This window comes from Dermacentor albipictus, chromosome 1, assembly GCF_038994185.2.
Source record: "Dermacentor albipictus isolate Rhodes 1998 colony chromosome 1, USDA_Dalb.pri_finalv2, whole genome shotgun sequence".
In the NCBI taxonomy this organism is placed as follows: Eukaryota; Metazoa; Arthropoda; class Arachnida; order Ixodida; family Ixodidae; genus Dermacentor; species Dermacentor albipictus.
This window is the reverse complement of record NC_091821.1, coordinates 492,585,165-492,599,206: the sequence shown is the minus strand read 5'-3', so window position 1 is coordinate 492,599,206 and position 14,042 is coordinate 492,585,165. Positions and strand designations below refer to the sequence as shown.

At 47.1% G+C, this 14,042-nt stretch overlaps 1 protein-coding gene across 7 annotated transcripts in view; it reads left to right on the top strand.

Annotated features, from left to right (window-relative positions):
* Positions 1-14,042, top strand: part of LOC135912982 (microtubule-associated serine/threonine-protein kinase 3-like) — a 134,910-nt gene that overhangs the window by 91,453 nt on the left and 29,415 nt on the right. For 5 of the 7 annotated variants that reach the window (XM_065445598.1, XM_065445635.1, XM_065445594.1 and 2 more), the window contains 4 exons: positions 2,412-2,531; positions 4,773-5,248; positions 5,919-6,048; positions 7,526-7,677. In XM_065445598.1, coding sequence (XP_065301670.1) covers positions 2,412-2,531; positions 4,773-5,248; positions 5,919-6,048; positions 7,526-7,677 — 878 coding nt within the window. The remainder of the gene's footprint in view (positions 1-2,411; positions 2,532-4,772; positions 5,249-5,918; positions 6,049-7,525; positions 7,678-14,042) is intronic. The other 2 variants (XM_065445608.1, XM_065445618.1) reach the window with 2 other exon arrangements.

Sequence of the window (14,042 nt, the reverse complement as noted above, 5' to 3'; positions counted from 1 at the left end):
TAGCATATACCTTGCATATACGGTATACGCAAATATATGGCATACGTATACATAAATACATAGATAACATCACGGCAACGACCAAAGTTTGCTCGGAGTGCCGGTACGGTTGATATGACAATAACAAGGTTTACTTGTGTGCATATAAAGCTTAAAGTTCATACCCGCTGCTCTGGAGGATTGACCAAGAATGGCCACACACTCAGAGCCATATCGCCATTGATCGAAGCTGTCTGCTAAGCTCGACAGCAGCCATCCAGATTTTGTATATTCAGGCGCATACCTGGCGGTCCATATTGTGCACGGCAAGATAGGTGTGAGCGCATATCCAGCGGTCAAAGTTGTCTATTTGTATCCACAAGACAACTCACCGACGATCGCGATACTCCCTAATGCAAAATTTGAGTGCAGCTCTACACGTGTTTTTATTTCGCGATATACTGAGGCAAAGAATTTGAGAGAGACATGCAGCAGAATCAGCGGTCGTCGAAAATCTGACCCGCAAGTCAAGCGCGTCAGCTTTTCTACATGACTTGTCGAAGGTTCTACTGTAATCGCTGGTACTGCGTACCTTCCGTGGCTGCACAATTCGCGTCGCGCATACAACCAGATTACAATGCAGACACAATCGCAAACCATGACAATTGAAACAAGCACGAACGAAACCAAACCTAGCTGAGCAAACAAGAGCGAGCGAGACTTGACTCGAGCGGACGATAACTAGTTCTCATCAAGCGGTCCGGCGGGTCCGCGTGACACCAGTTTTCCGCGCACAACTCACTGAAGGGGCCACTCTCCGTCGTGTCTCCGTCGTGCGCGGCTTGCGTCTTTCGTCTCGCGCACCGCGTTCGCTCTTTCATATTTCGCTGTTGTGCTCGTTCGCTCGGTTACGCCGCCTACGCCACCACCGCCGACGCTAGCCGCAGGAACGGGCGCCTAGGGGCTGCGCTCCATTATATACGGCATGGAATCCACGACACTTGCCAAACTATGTGGAAGAGGCAAAGAAAGCTTTGCTTTTGTAATGAAGAGTAATATTCTCTTGTGTTTGTCAATTATTCTGCTAACTACGATGTTTACTCACCGGTACTGGCCATGTCGCCGCTCGTCGAAGAGTGGCCATGTACTGACATACATTGCAGCATAAAGCTTCAAGTTGAAACTACAATATTGCGAGGAACGTAAGACCGCAGAAATAAAAATATTTTTACTTTCAAGAGGCCGAGTGACGTTAATATAACCTTTCACAGTATACGCTTGCCGTTTAGAAGCAATATTGCCATAGTTTTTTTAACTCTATAGATCAGCTACAAGGCATAGGTACAAAATATCTCACGACATGGATCAAATAAAAGCAGTGCCTTTCCACTCTGTGAAGAAGGATGACTAGCGAAGCTGTGTATGTGGGCCCCTTAATGGCGAACAGCAGCTCCACCACAGGTCAAGTCAAATCCAATCCAAACATGTATTTATTTTTTCAAAGCATGATTACAACAAGAAGGATATGCAGGAGAGGGTCTCAAGGCCAAAAGACCGTACCGGGACCCTCTGTACATGATTATTGTGCACAAATTACGAAATTAGCAGAGAAATATGGAATTAACCAAGCCAACAGAAGAAACGGGTAAAAAATACAACGTGCATATATACATAAATCTGTTTTGTGATGGCATAAGAGAGAGAGAGAATACATTTATTCGGACCATCGAGGTCGTTGCTCTTGAGGTCGAGTGGGTGGTGTCTTCTCTCCAGGACTACACTGGCCATAGCTGCTCGACGTACTTGCTGGACGAGAATTTCTTGTTCTGCCAGGATTTCACCGGTCAGCTGAACCTCCCACTGCTCAAATGACGTGCTAGGCGTTTTTGAGTGTTGAGGTTTGCCCCCGCACCCCCACGAGACGTGAAACAGTGTAGGGCCTGTGTCGCCGCACCAGGGCCAGATACCGCGATATGTATGTGGGAACATTTTGTTGTATCTGTGTAGGTTTGGAAATGTCTTGGTCCGAATAAGTCTGAGAGCTACTGCTTCTTCAGTGTTGAGCTTCCTGTGAGGGGGAGGATAAATCCTGCCGTTGAGCCGCTAGATCTCGAGTCGGTCGCAGTAATTGGATGGCAGGGGCACAAAGGTAAAGGGTGGGGATTGATGATACGATTGGTCTTGCCCCGCTCGGTTGATTAGCGTTCGAGCTAGGGCGTTCGCCCTTTGGTTCCCCTCCAGACCCGCGTGGCCCGGCGTCCATGTGATTTGATGGGATTCTTGCAGCCTCGGGCCTAGGATCTGAGCCGGCAGCAGCGGTGTTCGTCCGTTGGCAAAGTTACGGCAGGTCTATTGCGAGTCGGTAATGACATGAACTTCCCTGCCTACCCTGTCTTGTTGCTTTATTACCAGCGCCGCGCCTATGATCTCAGCCGCAGCTGGGGCCTCTACCTTGACGGAGGCCGCGAGCATCAAGGAGTTGTCTCTCCCGTTCACGGCGGCTACCACGAAGAGGCCCCTACAGGGTACGCCGCCACGTCCACGTACATTACGTAAGGGTCACCCTTGAATTGTCGGCGCTGTCAGTCTACGCGAGCCTTGCGTTGTCCTTGATGGAGTTAATGACTCATGTGCTTCGGTATCGGGTTTGCTTTGATCTTGCCTCTACCTCAGGCGGAAGTGATCGTTGCCCATCGAGGGCACGGAGCTCCGTTGCCGTTCCGGTCCGGTGGAGGATGGCTCTGCCCGCCACCGTGTTCTGTAATCTGGCTTTTTGCGAAGTCATAACCACGTCCGACAGCCCAGCGAAGGTGTTGTGGATCCCGAAGGCCTGTAACTTCTCGTTTGAGGTGGTGACAGGGAGACTCAGGGACGTTTTGTACGCGCCTCTGATGATGGCATCGACTTGTTCTTGGTCGTTTTTGTTTAGCGAGTGGTAGTGATACAGCATGCTGTACGTTACTCTGCTGATCACCAGAGCCTGGATGAGGCGAAGCGTGTCCCGTTCTCGTATGCCCTTGCGGCTTCTTGTAATTCGTTTGATAATCCTCGAGATCTATTTGGTGGCAGACCTTCGGGTTTGGATGGTGTGGGAGGTCTTCAGGTGGCTCTGGATCTAAAAACCCAGAATTCTAGTCCTATTGCCTTCCGTGATCATCTGGCCCTCAAGATAGAGGTCGATGAGGCCGGGAGACTTGTAGATTCCTCTTCCGTGCGCCCGGATCACCTCGGACTTCTCGGACGCGCAACGCATTCCACTCGCTGTCGCAAATCTCTCCACGGCCTCCTGAAAGGTCGCCTCTTTTCGCGCTAGGGAGCCCTTGGTGGCCCAGGGCGTGATGTCTGCGTGCAGGGCGTAACGTAGGTCCGGGATCTTCCGCAGCTCTTTTGTGAGCGATAGCATCGCGACGTTGTAGAGAATCGGGGAGACTATCGCTCCTTGCGGTGTTCCTTTGTTCGGCTCGTCGATCGAGTCTGGCTTATTCCGATGGTTGCCGTCCGGCCCGTCAGGAACGATTTAACGTGATTAAAGATGCGCTCCCCGCAGCTGATGTCGTTCAGTCCCTTGAGAATGGCCTTGTTAGAGATTTTATCGAAGGCCCCTTTCTGGTCGAGTGCAAGCAGGTGGTGGTCTCATCCATTCGGGATGCCCTTGAGAAGTTCTTCCCTTAGGATTAGGAACGCATCTTGCACAGAAAGTCCCGGCCTGAAGCCAATCATGGTGTGCGGGAAGAGGTCACCGTCCTCTATGTAATGTTGGAGGCGGGTTTCGATGACTCTCTCGTGCAGCTTACCGGGGCACGAAGTCAGCGAGATGGGACGCAGGGTGTCGATCGCGGGCTTCTTGCTTGGTTGCGGAATGGTCGCGATTGCCGCGTGTTTCCACTCGTTCGGTATGTGGCCCTTGCTCTAGTGTTCCTCGTTTAGCTATTCTGTAAAGTCCTGGATTTGCATCGGGCTCAGGTTTCATGGCATAGGCATGGCGTAAATATTTGATAAAGAAATACAAATTATGCTAACAGTGAATATATACATGCAAAGTTAACATGAACAGTAACAGTGCTTCGTGATCACGTAAACTAATTATAAAGATAAATTAGAAAAAAGAAAGGAAAGAAACAAAGAAACAAGAAAAACCTCCGCCCGGCATTGCACTATCTTCGGGATCGGCCCACGTATGGAAAGTGGTTAACGCCACCGTCACCTCCACTGCAGGTCTGCCCGGCATTACACTATCTTCGGAATCGGCCTATGTATGGGGAGTGCTTAACGCCTGCTTCACCTCTGCCGCGGGAGGTGCGCACGGTCAAAAAACGCACATTATGTAGACCGGAACCACACTGACGCTCTGGCTCTGTGCACGTCACCGTATAACAATTCACCGTATAACACTCGTGAGAACGCGTTTGCGCTTGTTTAAAAACGCGAGAATATTGAGTGCACTTGACTTGTGTGCTTGCAGGCGCCTGAGGAAATGTTGATATACATCAATATAACCGTTACGATACCATGAGTGATAATAAGCTCTAAGATAATCATACAATCTGGCCACATTGTAATATTATTGGAAATATGTTTGCTACAGAATACGTATAACAATGTATATATACCACAAGCCCCCACAGATATGTTCTATGGTTACGTTTAAAGGTGTGCGCTCACATTACCTTGGGGTCGAAGTGCCTTACGGGGACAAAACGTCCATCATAACAGCTACACCATGTTACTTTCAAAGGTACAGTGCGCCCACTAAAGCAAAGTGCACATCACGGCGTGCGTGGCGACTGGCGCAGGTCGCGCCGCAGACTGGTGGTCAGCGGGCATAGTCTTGTACAAGCTCTCGACGGGCCGGGTGCCGTTTCGTGGCAAGACGAAGCAGGCTCTGCGCGAGCGCATCGTCACGTCGCCGCTCAAGTTTCCCCGCACGGAGGACCACCCGCACTCGGCGACGGCACCGGCCAAGGACATGATGTACCGCATGCTCAAGAAGAACCCAGTGGAGCGGCTGGGGTCACGCAATTACAACGACCTCAAGACTCACCCGTTCTTCGAGCAGTTCGACTGGCAGATGCTGTACAACCGGACCAACCTGTGCGAAATATCCAGCATCGCCGAGATCCTGAAGGCCGACGCGGAGAAGGGAAACGAACCCGACCCAGACGACCAACGACGCCACCTGACCATTGACGAGATGACCGACATCGCCTTCGAGACACAGAAACCGCTGCTCTGCTACGCATCTGGAAGCTTCAAGAAGCTCATGAACGCGGTACGCCCACGCCACCATAATTTGTCTGCAATGCAATGAAAGCAGCAGGAAGGTTCTACGGCCTTGGGTCTTACATAGCAGAATCACTAAAAACGTCTAGCACTTCAACAGGCGACGAAATACTTCTCGATCTCTTAATTGCAGTGGAATGTACGAATATTCAAAATCTTTCTTGGCTTCACTGAAAGAAACGGTTATAGCCGAAGCAAAATGCGCTGCGCTCCTGGAAAAGTACACCAAAGCAATGCCAGACCCAAGCAGCCGATCTAACAAGGAGGTTACAGATAGCAAGGACAGGCCAGGTGAATCATGAAATCTGCCACAATGCCTACGAGCTCGGAAGCCGTGCATTCAGAACTGCGTTTGCGCTTGCTGCCGTAGGCCCCTAGTTCAAGACAACTGCATTGCGCTTGATTCTAAAGTGTGCACCTCGCCTCTCGTTGCGTGTGCCACCTGCATTAATCAAACGAAATGTGCTGGGAAGCGTGCTTACAGAATTTCGCATATGTCCTATAGTCGCAACAATACACACCAACATCTTTCCTGATGTATAAGATTGCTGCGGATTTGTATTTGCGGCACTTACAAGGACTGCCGTTTCAGTTGTCAGTCAGCTGATGTCAAAGAATATACATTATTATCTAGCATCGTCCCCCTTTTGCCGGCGCAGGTCAGGGAAAGCAAGACGGCCATTAATATTTCCGCCACGTTCATGGACACGAGTGACTTCTCGAGCACTCCCGTCGACTACCGCGCCGCCACGCCAGGCCAGAGCAGCGTCAAGACGGGACTCGCGAGCAGTGAGTGAGCCTGCTACTGATCTGGCACCCGTGGCTGGCCCAGAAGGGAGCAGAATACTGGCCATAGAATGCAGTAGAAAACAATGTCTACGTAGGGTCTAAAGAGACGCAAAAGAGAAGCGATCAATCAGTTGAGTGATATATTGTCACGCAAAGAAAACTGGCGACAGCGAGGAGCACGGAAGCCGCCGCGCGCTGTCTGCTCACTGCTGAGTGAAGTAAGCAGAACGTCGCCTCGAGGGCTTTGCGCTCGCTGCACTGTTCCCTGTTTCGGTTCCGCGCACCACTGATTCCTCGTGCGACAGTTCAGCGGGTAATCGCATTTTTTCCACATCCAAGAGTAGATATCGCTTGTACGGAGAGCTCCCATGTCACAATTACAGTGATCCTGCTGGAAACAAAAGATCAAAAGTTAATTAATTTTTCGTTAATTAGATACTCATCGCCACGTGTAGGACAGCAGCGGTGGCGTAGAGGTAGAGCATGCGCCTCGCATGCAAGAGGGCCGTGGTTCGAATTCCGGTGCCGCGCAATTTTCACGCGGTTAAAAAAAAAATCCGCGTGTTGATAAAATTGCATAAACGGGCCTGGAGTGCGGCCTGATCCCGGCGACCAAAATCGGTAATGCACTCCCTCACCAGAGCAGGATTGGCCACCCTAGTGCAGTACTTGGCCACAAGCTACTATACGAATACAACAATAAAACCACGTGTAACCCGTCAGCCCGTCATCGCCACCAGTGACGGCATGTCTCCGAAGGAGCCGTCCTTTTATTCCTAAACGGCTATTGTTAAATATCACTTAAGTTCTTCGCGGAAACAACCTGTATAGCGATATCTCGGTAACAACGAGGACAACCTTTAATTGTTTCACACTCTACTGAATACCCATAAAAAATTCCGGACCAGTCTGTGGCTTTGCGAAGGGACGCTGCACTGGTGCTGCGTCACATGCTATAGGATGCTAATATACAGTAAGCTGAGAGGCTGTCTTAGGTGAGAATAAAAGTAATGTAGATAAGTGCATATGTTGCAGTTTGTGCTACCTTATGGCTGAGCAAGGCATCTTTGCTCTGCTACCTAAATTATTTCTCCGCTTTCGAAATATTCTTCCACTCTGGTTGCTTGAGAAATGATCTTAGCCGAAGATTTTTTTACAGCTCTTGCTTTGTTATTTCTTGCGTGTTGTACTCTTATGAATGAAAAACTGGTAAAAGTTGGTAAATTGTGCAGGAATAAATTGTGGGGAGAAGTCTTGGCTGAATTCCGCCTCATAAATTTATCCCGTATTTATTCATTCCTCTATCGCGCCCTTCTTTTTTATATCTGCTCTGTCCACTCAGTAAACCACTTGAAACATTCTTGCTTCAGTTACTTAAGTTATGTTGTCAGGTTATTTTCTTGGGCTTGAATTTTATGGGCAATGTTTCTAGTATAAACTGACTTGTTTTTCTTTACATCTTTTTCCGCACATGCAGCTGCGAATGAGAAGAAAGAGGGTCCAAGTTCCAGCATTGGAAAAGTCGAACTTATCCTTTTCCGGAAGAAGAAATACTGGAAATATTGGAGCTTCGGTTTTTCAATGCGCAGAGTGCAAGGCGAAGACGGCAACTTTTATCTCTACGTCGATGTAAGTAGGTTTGTTAGGTTATTGTGGGTGTTTTTCACTTCGCTCTGCACCACAGAAGGAAAACTTCAAATTATGAAAAATGGGCGGTGGTATAGGCCTGTATTGTTTTTTTCCTGGTAGTAGTATGCGACTATGACAGCAGCTCAATAGAATGCATTGACACTTGTCCCAAAACACTTACATGCTATCACTTGCAATATCTTACGTCGGCAATAGCAAAATCCATTCGAGCGCATGAGGTATATAGAGTTCAGTCTTGCTATCCACAAAGGCACGCGAACATATACAGGAAATGTCACACAATGGCAAGGAGAGAGACGACATTGAAAATGGTATTTCAAGGTAACACTGTCGCTTTCATCTATTTCTGGACGCTGCATCCGACACACAATCTTAGAAGATTTTAGACCGTTACTGACAACTGCCGTTACAAGCCGTTACCAACCCTCAGCACCACCTATAGGCCCACGCGACATTGGTGGAGGCGACAATGTGTGTAAGTACTATCTGAAAGGTCAGTTTCTGTTTAATAAAGATGGTACCCGTTTCCGAGCCTTTGTTTTCGAGCACGCTGTCTTCACAGTAGCACATTCACACGAGTACTTGTTTATATTTTATCCGGTGACCGCGTTTCAGCGGCTAACAAGTATTAAATTATCGCTCAGCGCATGCCGCGCCTGCATGCGGTCATGATCATTCTCGCCGGCTTCGTCGGTTGTCTGTGCTGTAGCTTTGTAATCAGATCACTTGCGCACTGCGAATATTACACAGTTGTAGCTGGGCGGGTTTACGGTCCAGCGGACCCAGCGGGCGAGCGTGTTATGACGCACGCTTCGCTTCGCGTTGGTCGGAGGAAGAGTGCACCCAACCACTGGAGAGAAGCTCATGTTGAATTCCAATGGCGGAGTCGGAGCAAGTTTTTCTGCTCGTTTCGGAGCAAGTTTGTTCCAATGGCAGAGTGAGGGCGGGAGTAAGGTGTTCCAATCAGAGAGTCGGAGGGGATTCAGAGCGGGAGTCACTCCGTGGAGCAGAAAAAGAAGCTCCGCCAAAATCGGCGGAGTGGACCGGAACTCTGCGTGACGTATTTCCTTTACCACGTTTGTCTGCTGGGAGGCGCCACCGGTCACGACTCGCGAGGAAGCAAAAGCTGCTGCACGCTTGACGAGATATCCATTCCGCACTTTTAAAGAAACAACAGGTGAACGGCGCTGATGAGACAAGTGACCGGTGCGGCGGTGCTGGGAGCAAACAGCGGAAGGAAATGACAACACGCAAGGTATCCTGGGTAACTCTGTGATAGAACTTCCGCTTCCGTCTTGCTCCGGCGGCGCAGGTTGTGTTCCACTCGCGTATCTGGAGGCGTTGCTCTACCCCAGAGTCGAGTGCTCGCTCGCGGAGTACGTCGGCTGCTCCGACTCCGCCATTGGAATTCAACATCAGACACGCGCCGAAGCTCGCTCCTCGGCTGCGGCGCACTGTTGCTGGAATATTCTATCTTCATCCGTCAAAGTCCGGCCTAAAACAGCCTGCTGTAATCTAAGCGTGAAACAATAAGTTAGTGATCTGTATGCGCGTTTAGATATAAGAAAACACGTTTGAATAATGAATATACGCTTGCCGCAACAGTTTGTTTTATTTGTGAAGTAACAATAGTGCACAAAATATCGACATCAGCGCTCGCGCGTCGTCTGTCTACAAGATCGCTTTGCAAACAACTGCAGGACGATGCCATATCGTAAGAAAAACTGTTGTACCATTTCATCTTTTGGTGGCTTATTGCACAACCAACTATGTAAGAATTAGGCGTGCAAAGTATCACTGAAAAAGTCTGTGTTGGAAATATTGCCACGTAGTAGTGGCGGTAAATAAATAGTGCCGACTCAATCGCAACGATAGCGGCGAGCAATGTCGGCAATCGTCGAAAATCTCATCTGCGGGTCAAGCGCGTCGGTTTGCATACGTCAGTCGTCGAAAGTTACAGCCTATTCGCCGGTGCCCGCGCGCCTTCCAGAAACTACAACACAATTCGTGTCGCGTATGCAATCAGATTAGCAAGGTTCGTCGACGACAGAACCATCGATAACATTCGCGAAACTTCCTATACGTTCAGGCGCATCCTGCACCGAGCGATAACGTTTAACATCTTTTAGCCGGTGAAATACGGTAACCAAATACAGATAAAGCATCCGTGTAAATATAATTATGCTTCTTGGTGCATGAAAGGAACGTGAAAAAGTGGGTTCTGAGAAAATCAGCAAAATAGAATTGAAACACCTATAGCACTCACACACAAAAAAAATTTAGAATAGCTAAAATGTATGTAATTCGTAGCTTGTCTCCCCCCGATTCATGATTCTGTTAAATCTAGCCCATGGATCACCTCTATTATTCTGGGTTGTTTTATGCATCAACACCGCATCCGGATGCCTTCACATTGAGTGTATTGCTACAAAACATTTTCACAGTGTAAGGGCCATGTTCTATTGCAAGTGGTTTCCACATGTCAAGTTTGTCTTTGTTTACAATAATGAAGTGACATACCGTCAGATAATACAAGCTTGTGAATTGGAGTATCTTAATAGGGGTCTTTTTTTGCCCTTTGCCAAGTCGTACTATTGAAGCGCTTATTTGAATGTATCGGAGCAGCTCATTTGCATAGTATAAGAAATATATAAACAGGTTATTTTCACAATTTATACACTTCGTCAACACAAAAAGAAATGCAGTTTATTGTTGTCAGCCTGCTATGATGTTTTGACTGAGAAAGATATATTCAATTTGTTCTGTGAGGCGCGCAATAATTGCTGTGGCATATTAGTTTATTGCTCAACACTGCATATAGTAGCCATTATTAAAACTCGGAAGAAATTAATAGTACAATGCATATGATCAGGCACATAGCATATTATTATTGCACTTCCTTAATTCATGCCCTTTATTTAATTGCACAAAAGCTACTGCTCTGAAATACTATACTAGTACATACTTAAAAAGCGCGATTTTATACTACGATAATAATCAATCATTCAAATTTTTGTTGTAATGCCCAGGAACAGCTAGATAGCCTTTGTACTGGTGCACTTAACGAGCACTATGTGAGACAAAATGTACAGAAAACATGAATGTAGTAGACAAAAAAAATGCAAGTTAGAGAAACAAATAGGGAAAAAAGGAAACGAGGAAAAGTAAAAGGGAGGTAAATCCTACGTGATTATCTACTGATACACAAAACCCAGGAAATGAGCTCTGAAGTATGTTTTGGAGTCGAGTCTTATATAGCACAATCTTGCAACAAGGCCAGGCAACGAATGTGGAATGCTACCTGGTATATTGTTGCGGCACGAACAAATGCATATGACCAATAAGCTTTAGGGAATGTATAATGTCGTGGACCACCTTATACAGGAACAAAAGGTGTCAGTAATTAAGTCTTGAATCTAGAGGTGCGAGTTGAAGTATACTTGAGAAGGCTCAACTGTGGTCGCCAGAATGGGAAAAGTGGTGCTTTAGGATAGATATCAATTTATTCTGGATGCGTTCAATGAGGTCAGAATTAGATTTGCTCGTTGCACCCCCTCCTACAGAGGCATACTCTAGTAGTTGGAGGCACACAGCAGAATTTCAGAAACACAACAGGTGAATGGAAATCATGCAATATAAGGCATGTGATTACAAGAGCGTGAAGGGCATGCTGTGTAATATCTATGCGAAGAGAAGCTTAGCATTTTGTCGAAGTACACACCAAGATCTTTAATTTCATCGACCCTAAGGAGTGGAGTATCATGTAGGTTGTATCAAAATTTCACATGGTGCGTTTTCTGCATATAACTTAATGCTATAGTATTGGGAGCATTTAGAAGTACTTATTGTTTCTGCACCAGTTTGAGAGTGAAAAAATGTCTTTTTGGAAGTCGATGCAGTGGTGAACACTGTTCACAGTCTCAAATACATTTAAGTTGTCGGCACACGAAGTCTTGCTGTTCATTTATTAAAATGCCCTTACCACTAACAGAAAGCAAGGAATCCAATATCGATTCAAACACGTTTGACACACTGCAGAGGATAGATATAGGTCGGCAGTTAGTAACTGCACATCTAGCACCTAATTTGTGCATGGACAATGTCCATGCTACCTTTCGAGTGCTAGAAAAGGTACTAGACCTTAGGGAACTATTGAAAATGCTTGTGAGAACAGGGAACAAGTATGCTTCCATACGTCTTAAGCTCTGCGGAAGAAATACCATCAACATCACAAGAAAGGGAAGGTTTAAGGCACTTCATATACTTAGAAACAAGCGCCGCCGCTTTGAGGATGGAGACACCTTTTGAAAACCTAGGCCGCGCTGCCGCAACTTCGCGGGGAGGCATATTAGTTCCAAAGTGTCTGGCGTTGCGTTGTAAGAAACGCAGTGGCCAGCACGGGGACGTTGCTGTAAACGCGTTGGTCCTAGCTTTAAAATATTACATCAGTTGTTGAACACAAGCTATGACAGGCTGCTGCGTGCCACTGCGTGTTTGCGAACGGATGTATGGCTTCCCTCGTAACAGTGAGCAAAAGAAAAAATGGCTGTGGCTTAGCTAAGGTTAAGCCCAGGATCATACTAGCCTTTATTTTAGTTGTTGAACCACTGTTTAGCCTGGTGAACTGCTGTTGCTTGGCTATATTTGGTTCGGCTAGACGAAGAAACAACTCATGCGTTACTCTGCTGATTCCTTTATTTTCAAACCAATAAATACGCTCTACCGCTACCAATACCGCTATACCGCTGGTATAGCGGGAGGAGCGGGAGTTAGGCCGCAGTACCATCTGTGCGACCGCAGGCGAGCGCACGATCTGAGACGCGGCTATGTAGCTACGCGGCCGCAAGCGAGCGCACGAGTTGAGCCTCCGCTTTTGCAGCTGCTATGACGTCATATGGTAGCTACGCGGCCGCGCTCGGCGCAGCAAGGAAGAGCGTGGGACTAGTATGCTTCGCATAAAAAAAAAATCAACGGCACAAGTGAAACGCGACCGCTGGTATCTATCCGACAGGCAGCACCAAGATATGCGAGCTAAGTTGTTGACTTCTCGTAATATATGACAAGGCGATTCTGCTCATTTTCCGTGACTGCAGCTACTGTATTTAACATACAGACTGGGATACTTAAGTTTTTAAGTTTCTACGTGGTTTCACGGTTCAAGGGGCCGAGACATGACCTCTCCCGCGCGTCAGCAGAGCTGATTTGAACACACAGGACAACGAAACAACTGGGGCTATTAGAGAGCTTTAGGTTACGGGACTTAAGCGGCTTGCGTGCGCAAGAACTAGGGGACATGGTACTGCGTATGCGCAGACCCAGACGTGCAAGTCCGCGCATGCGCATTACCGTGGGCCCTAGTTCTTGCTTACGCAAGCTGTCCCCTAATCTAAAGCTCTCTACTGCCCATGAAATCGTGTAGGAGCTGTTGAACGTTTATACACAATTTGAATACTTGTCTCGCTATTGCTGCATATCTTAATCATTGTGTGAACCTGCTGTGTTTATGGACGCTATTATTAAACAGCGTCGTAACGATGCATTTACTCTCTAAAAAAAAAAAATCAAGAACCACCTGCATAGCAACGAGGAGTTGCCATCACTTTGATGTTGTCACTGTCGTTTTAAAACACTGTTTAATTCCCCACTCAACTTCAGCTTCATATCGAGGACAGCTAGTTCCAGGCAAATAGTCAGAATGGATGCCGGCTGTTGAAGTTTAGAGCCATGGCTGCAGTTTTCTTTCAGGCGTGGCTAACTGTTATTTCCGATTCATAACAAGGTTTATGCCGTGGCTGTGAAACGGGTACTGTGAACAGCTTTAGTAGACCCGACTTCGTTTGCAGCAGTGCGTAATTATAGCACATTGGTATAAGCTTTTACATAGTATACGGACGAGTGGATTGAGCAGTCAGGCCGATCCACACAAGTGGTAATTGCGATGTTTTGCGCTTTTACTCATTATTGTTGTTTCGCAGTAAGAGACCCTTTTTCTCTTTTACAACCAACCTTGTCCATGAGCTTTTTTCTTTTGTGGCTTGTAGCCATTCTCTTCATTTATTGAAACTATTGGAACTAGTGTGACTTCGTTGCTATTTTATGTTTTTTTTACTGCAGTGCTCATTGCTTTTTAGCAGTTTTATTTTATTGTCTTGAACTGCATTGTTTGTTCTCCGTATCCTTGCAAGGGGTTTGTATAGAAAGCTAGCAGTACCGTCATAGAGAAAGAAAAAACTAAGAGCGGACACTCCGAAAAATCTGGCCTCAGGAACTGCGTCACGGCTACGTAACGAACTAGTGCTCTCACCAAACGTCAGAGGAAGCAAGCGCAAAAAAAGAAAATGTAA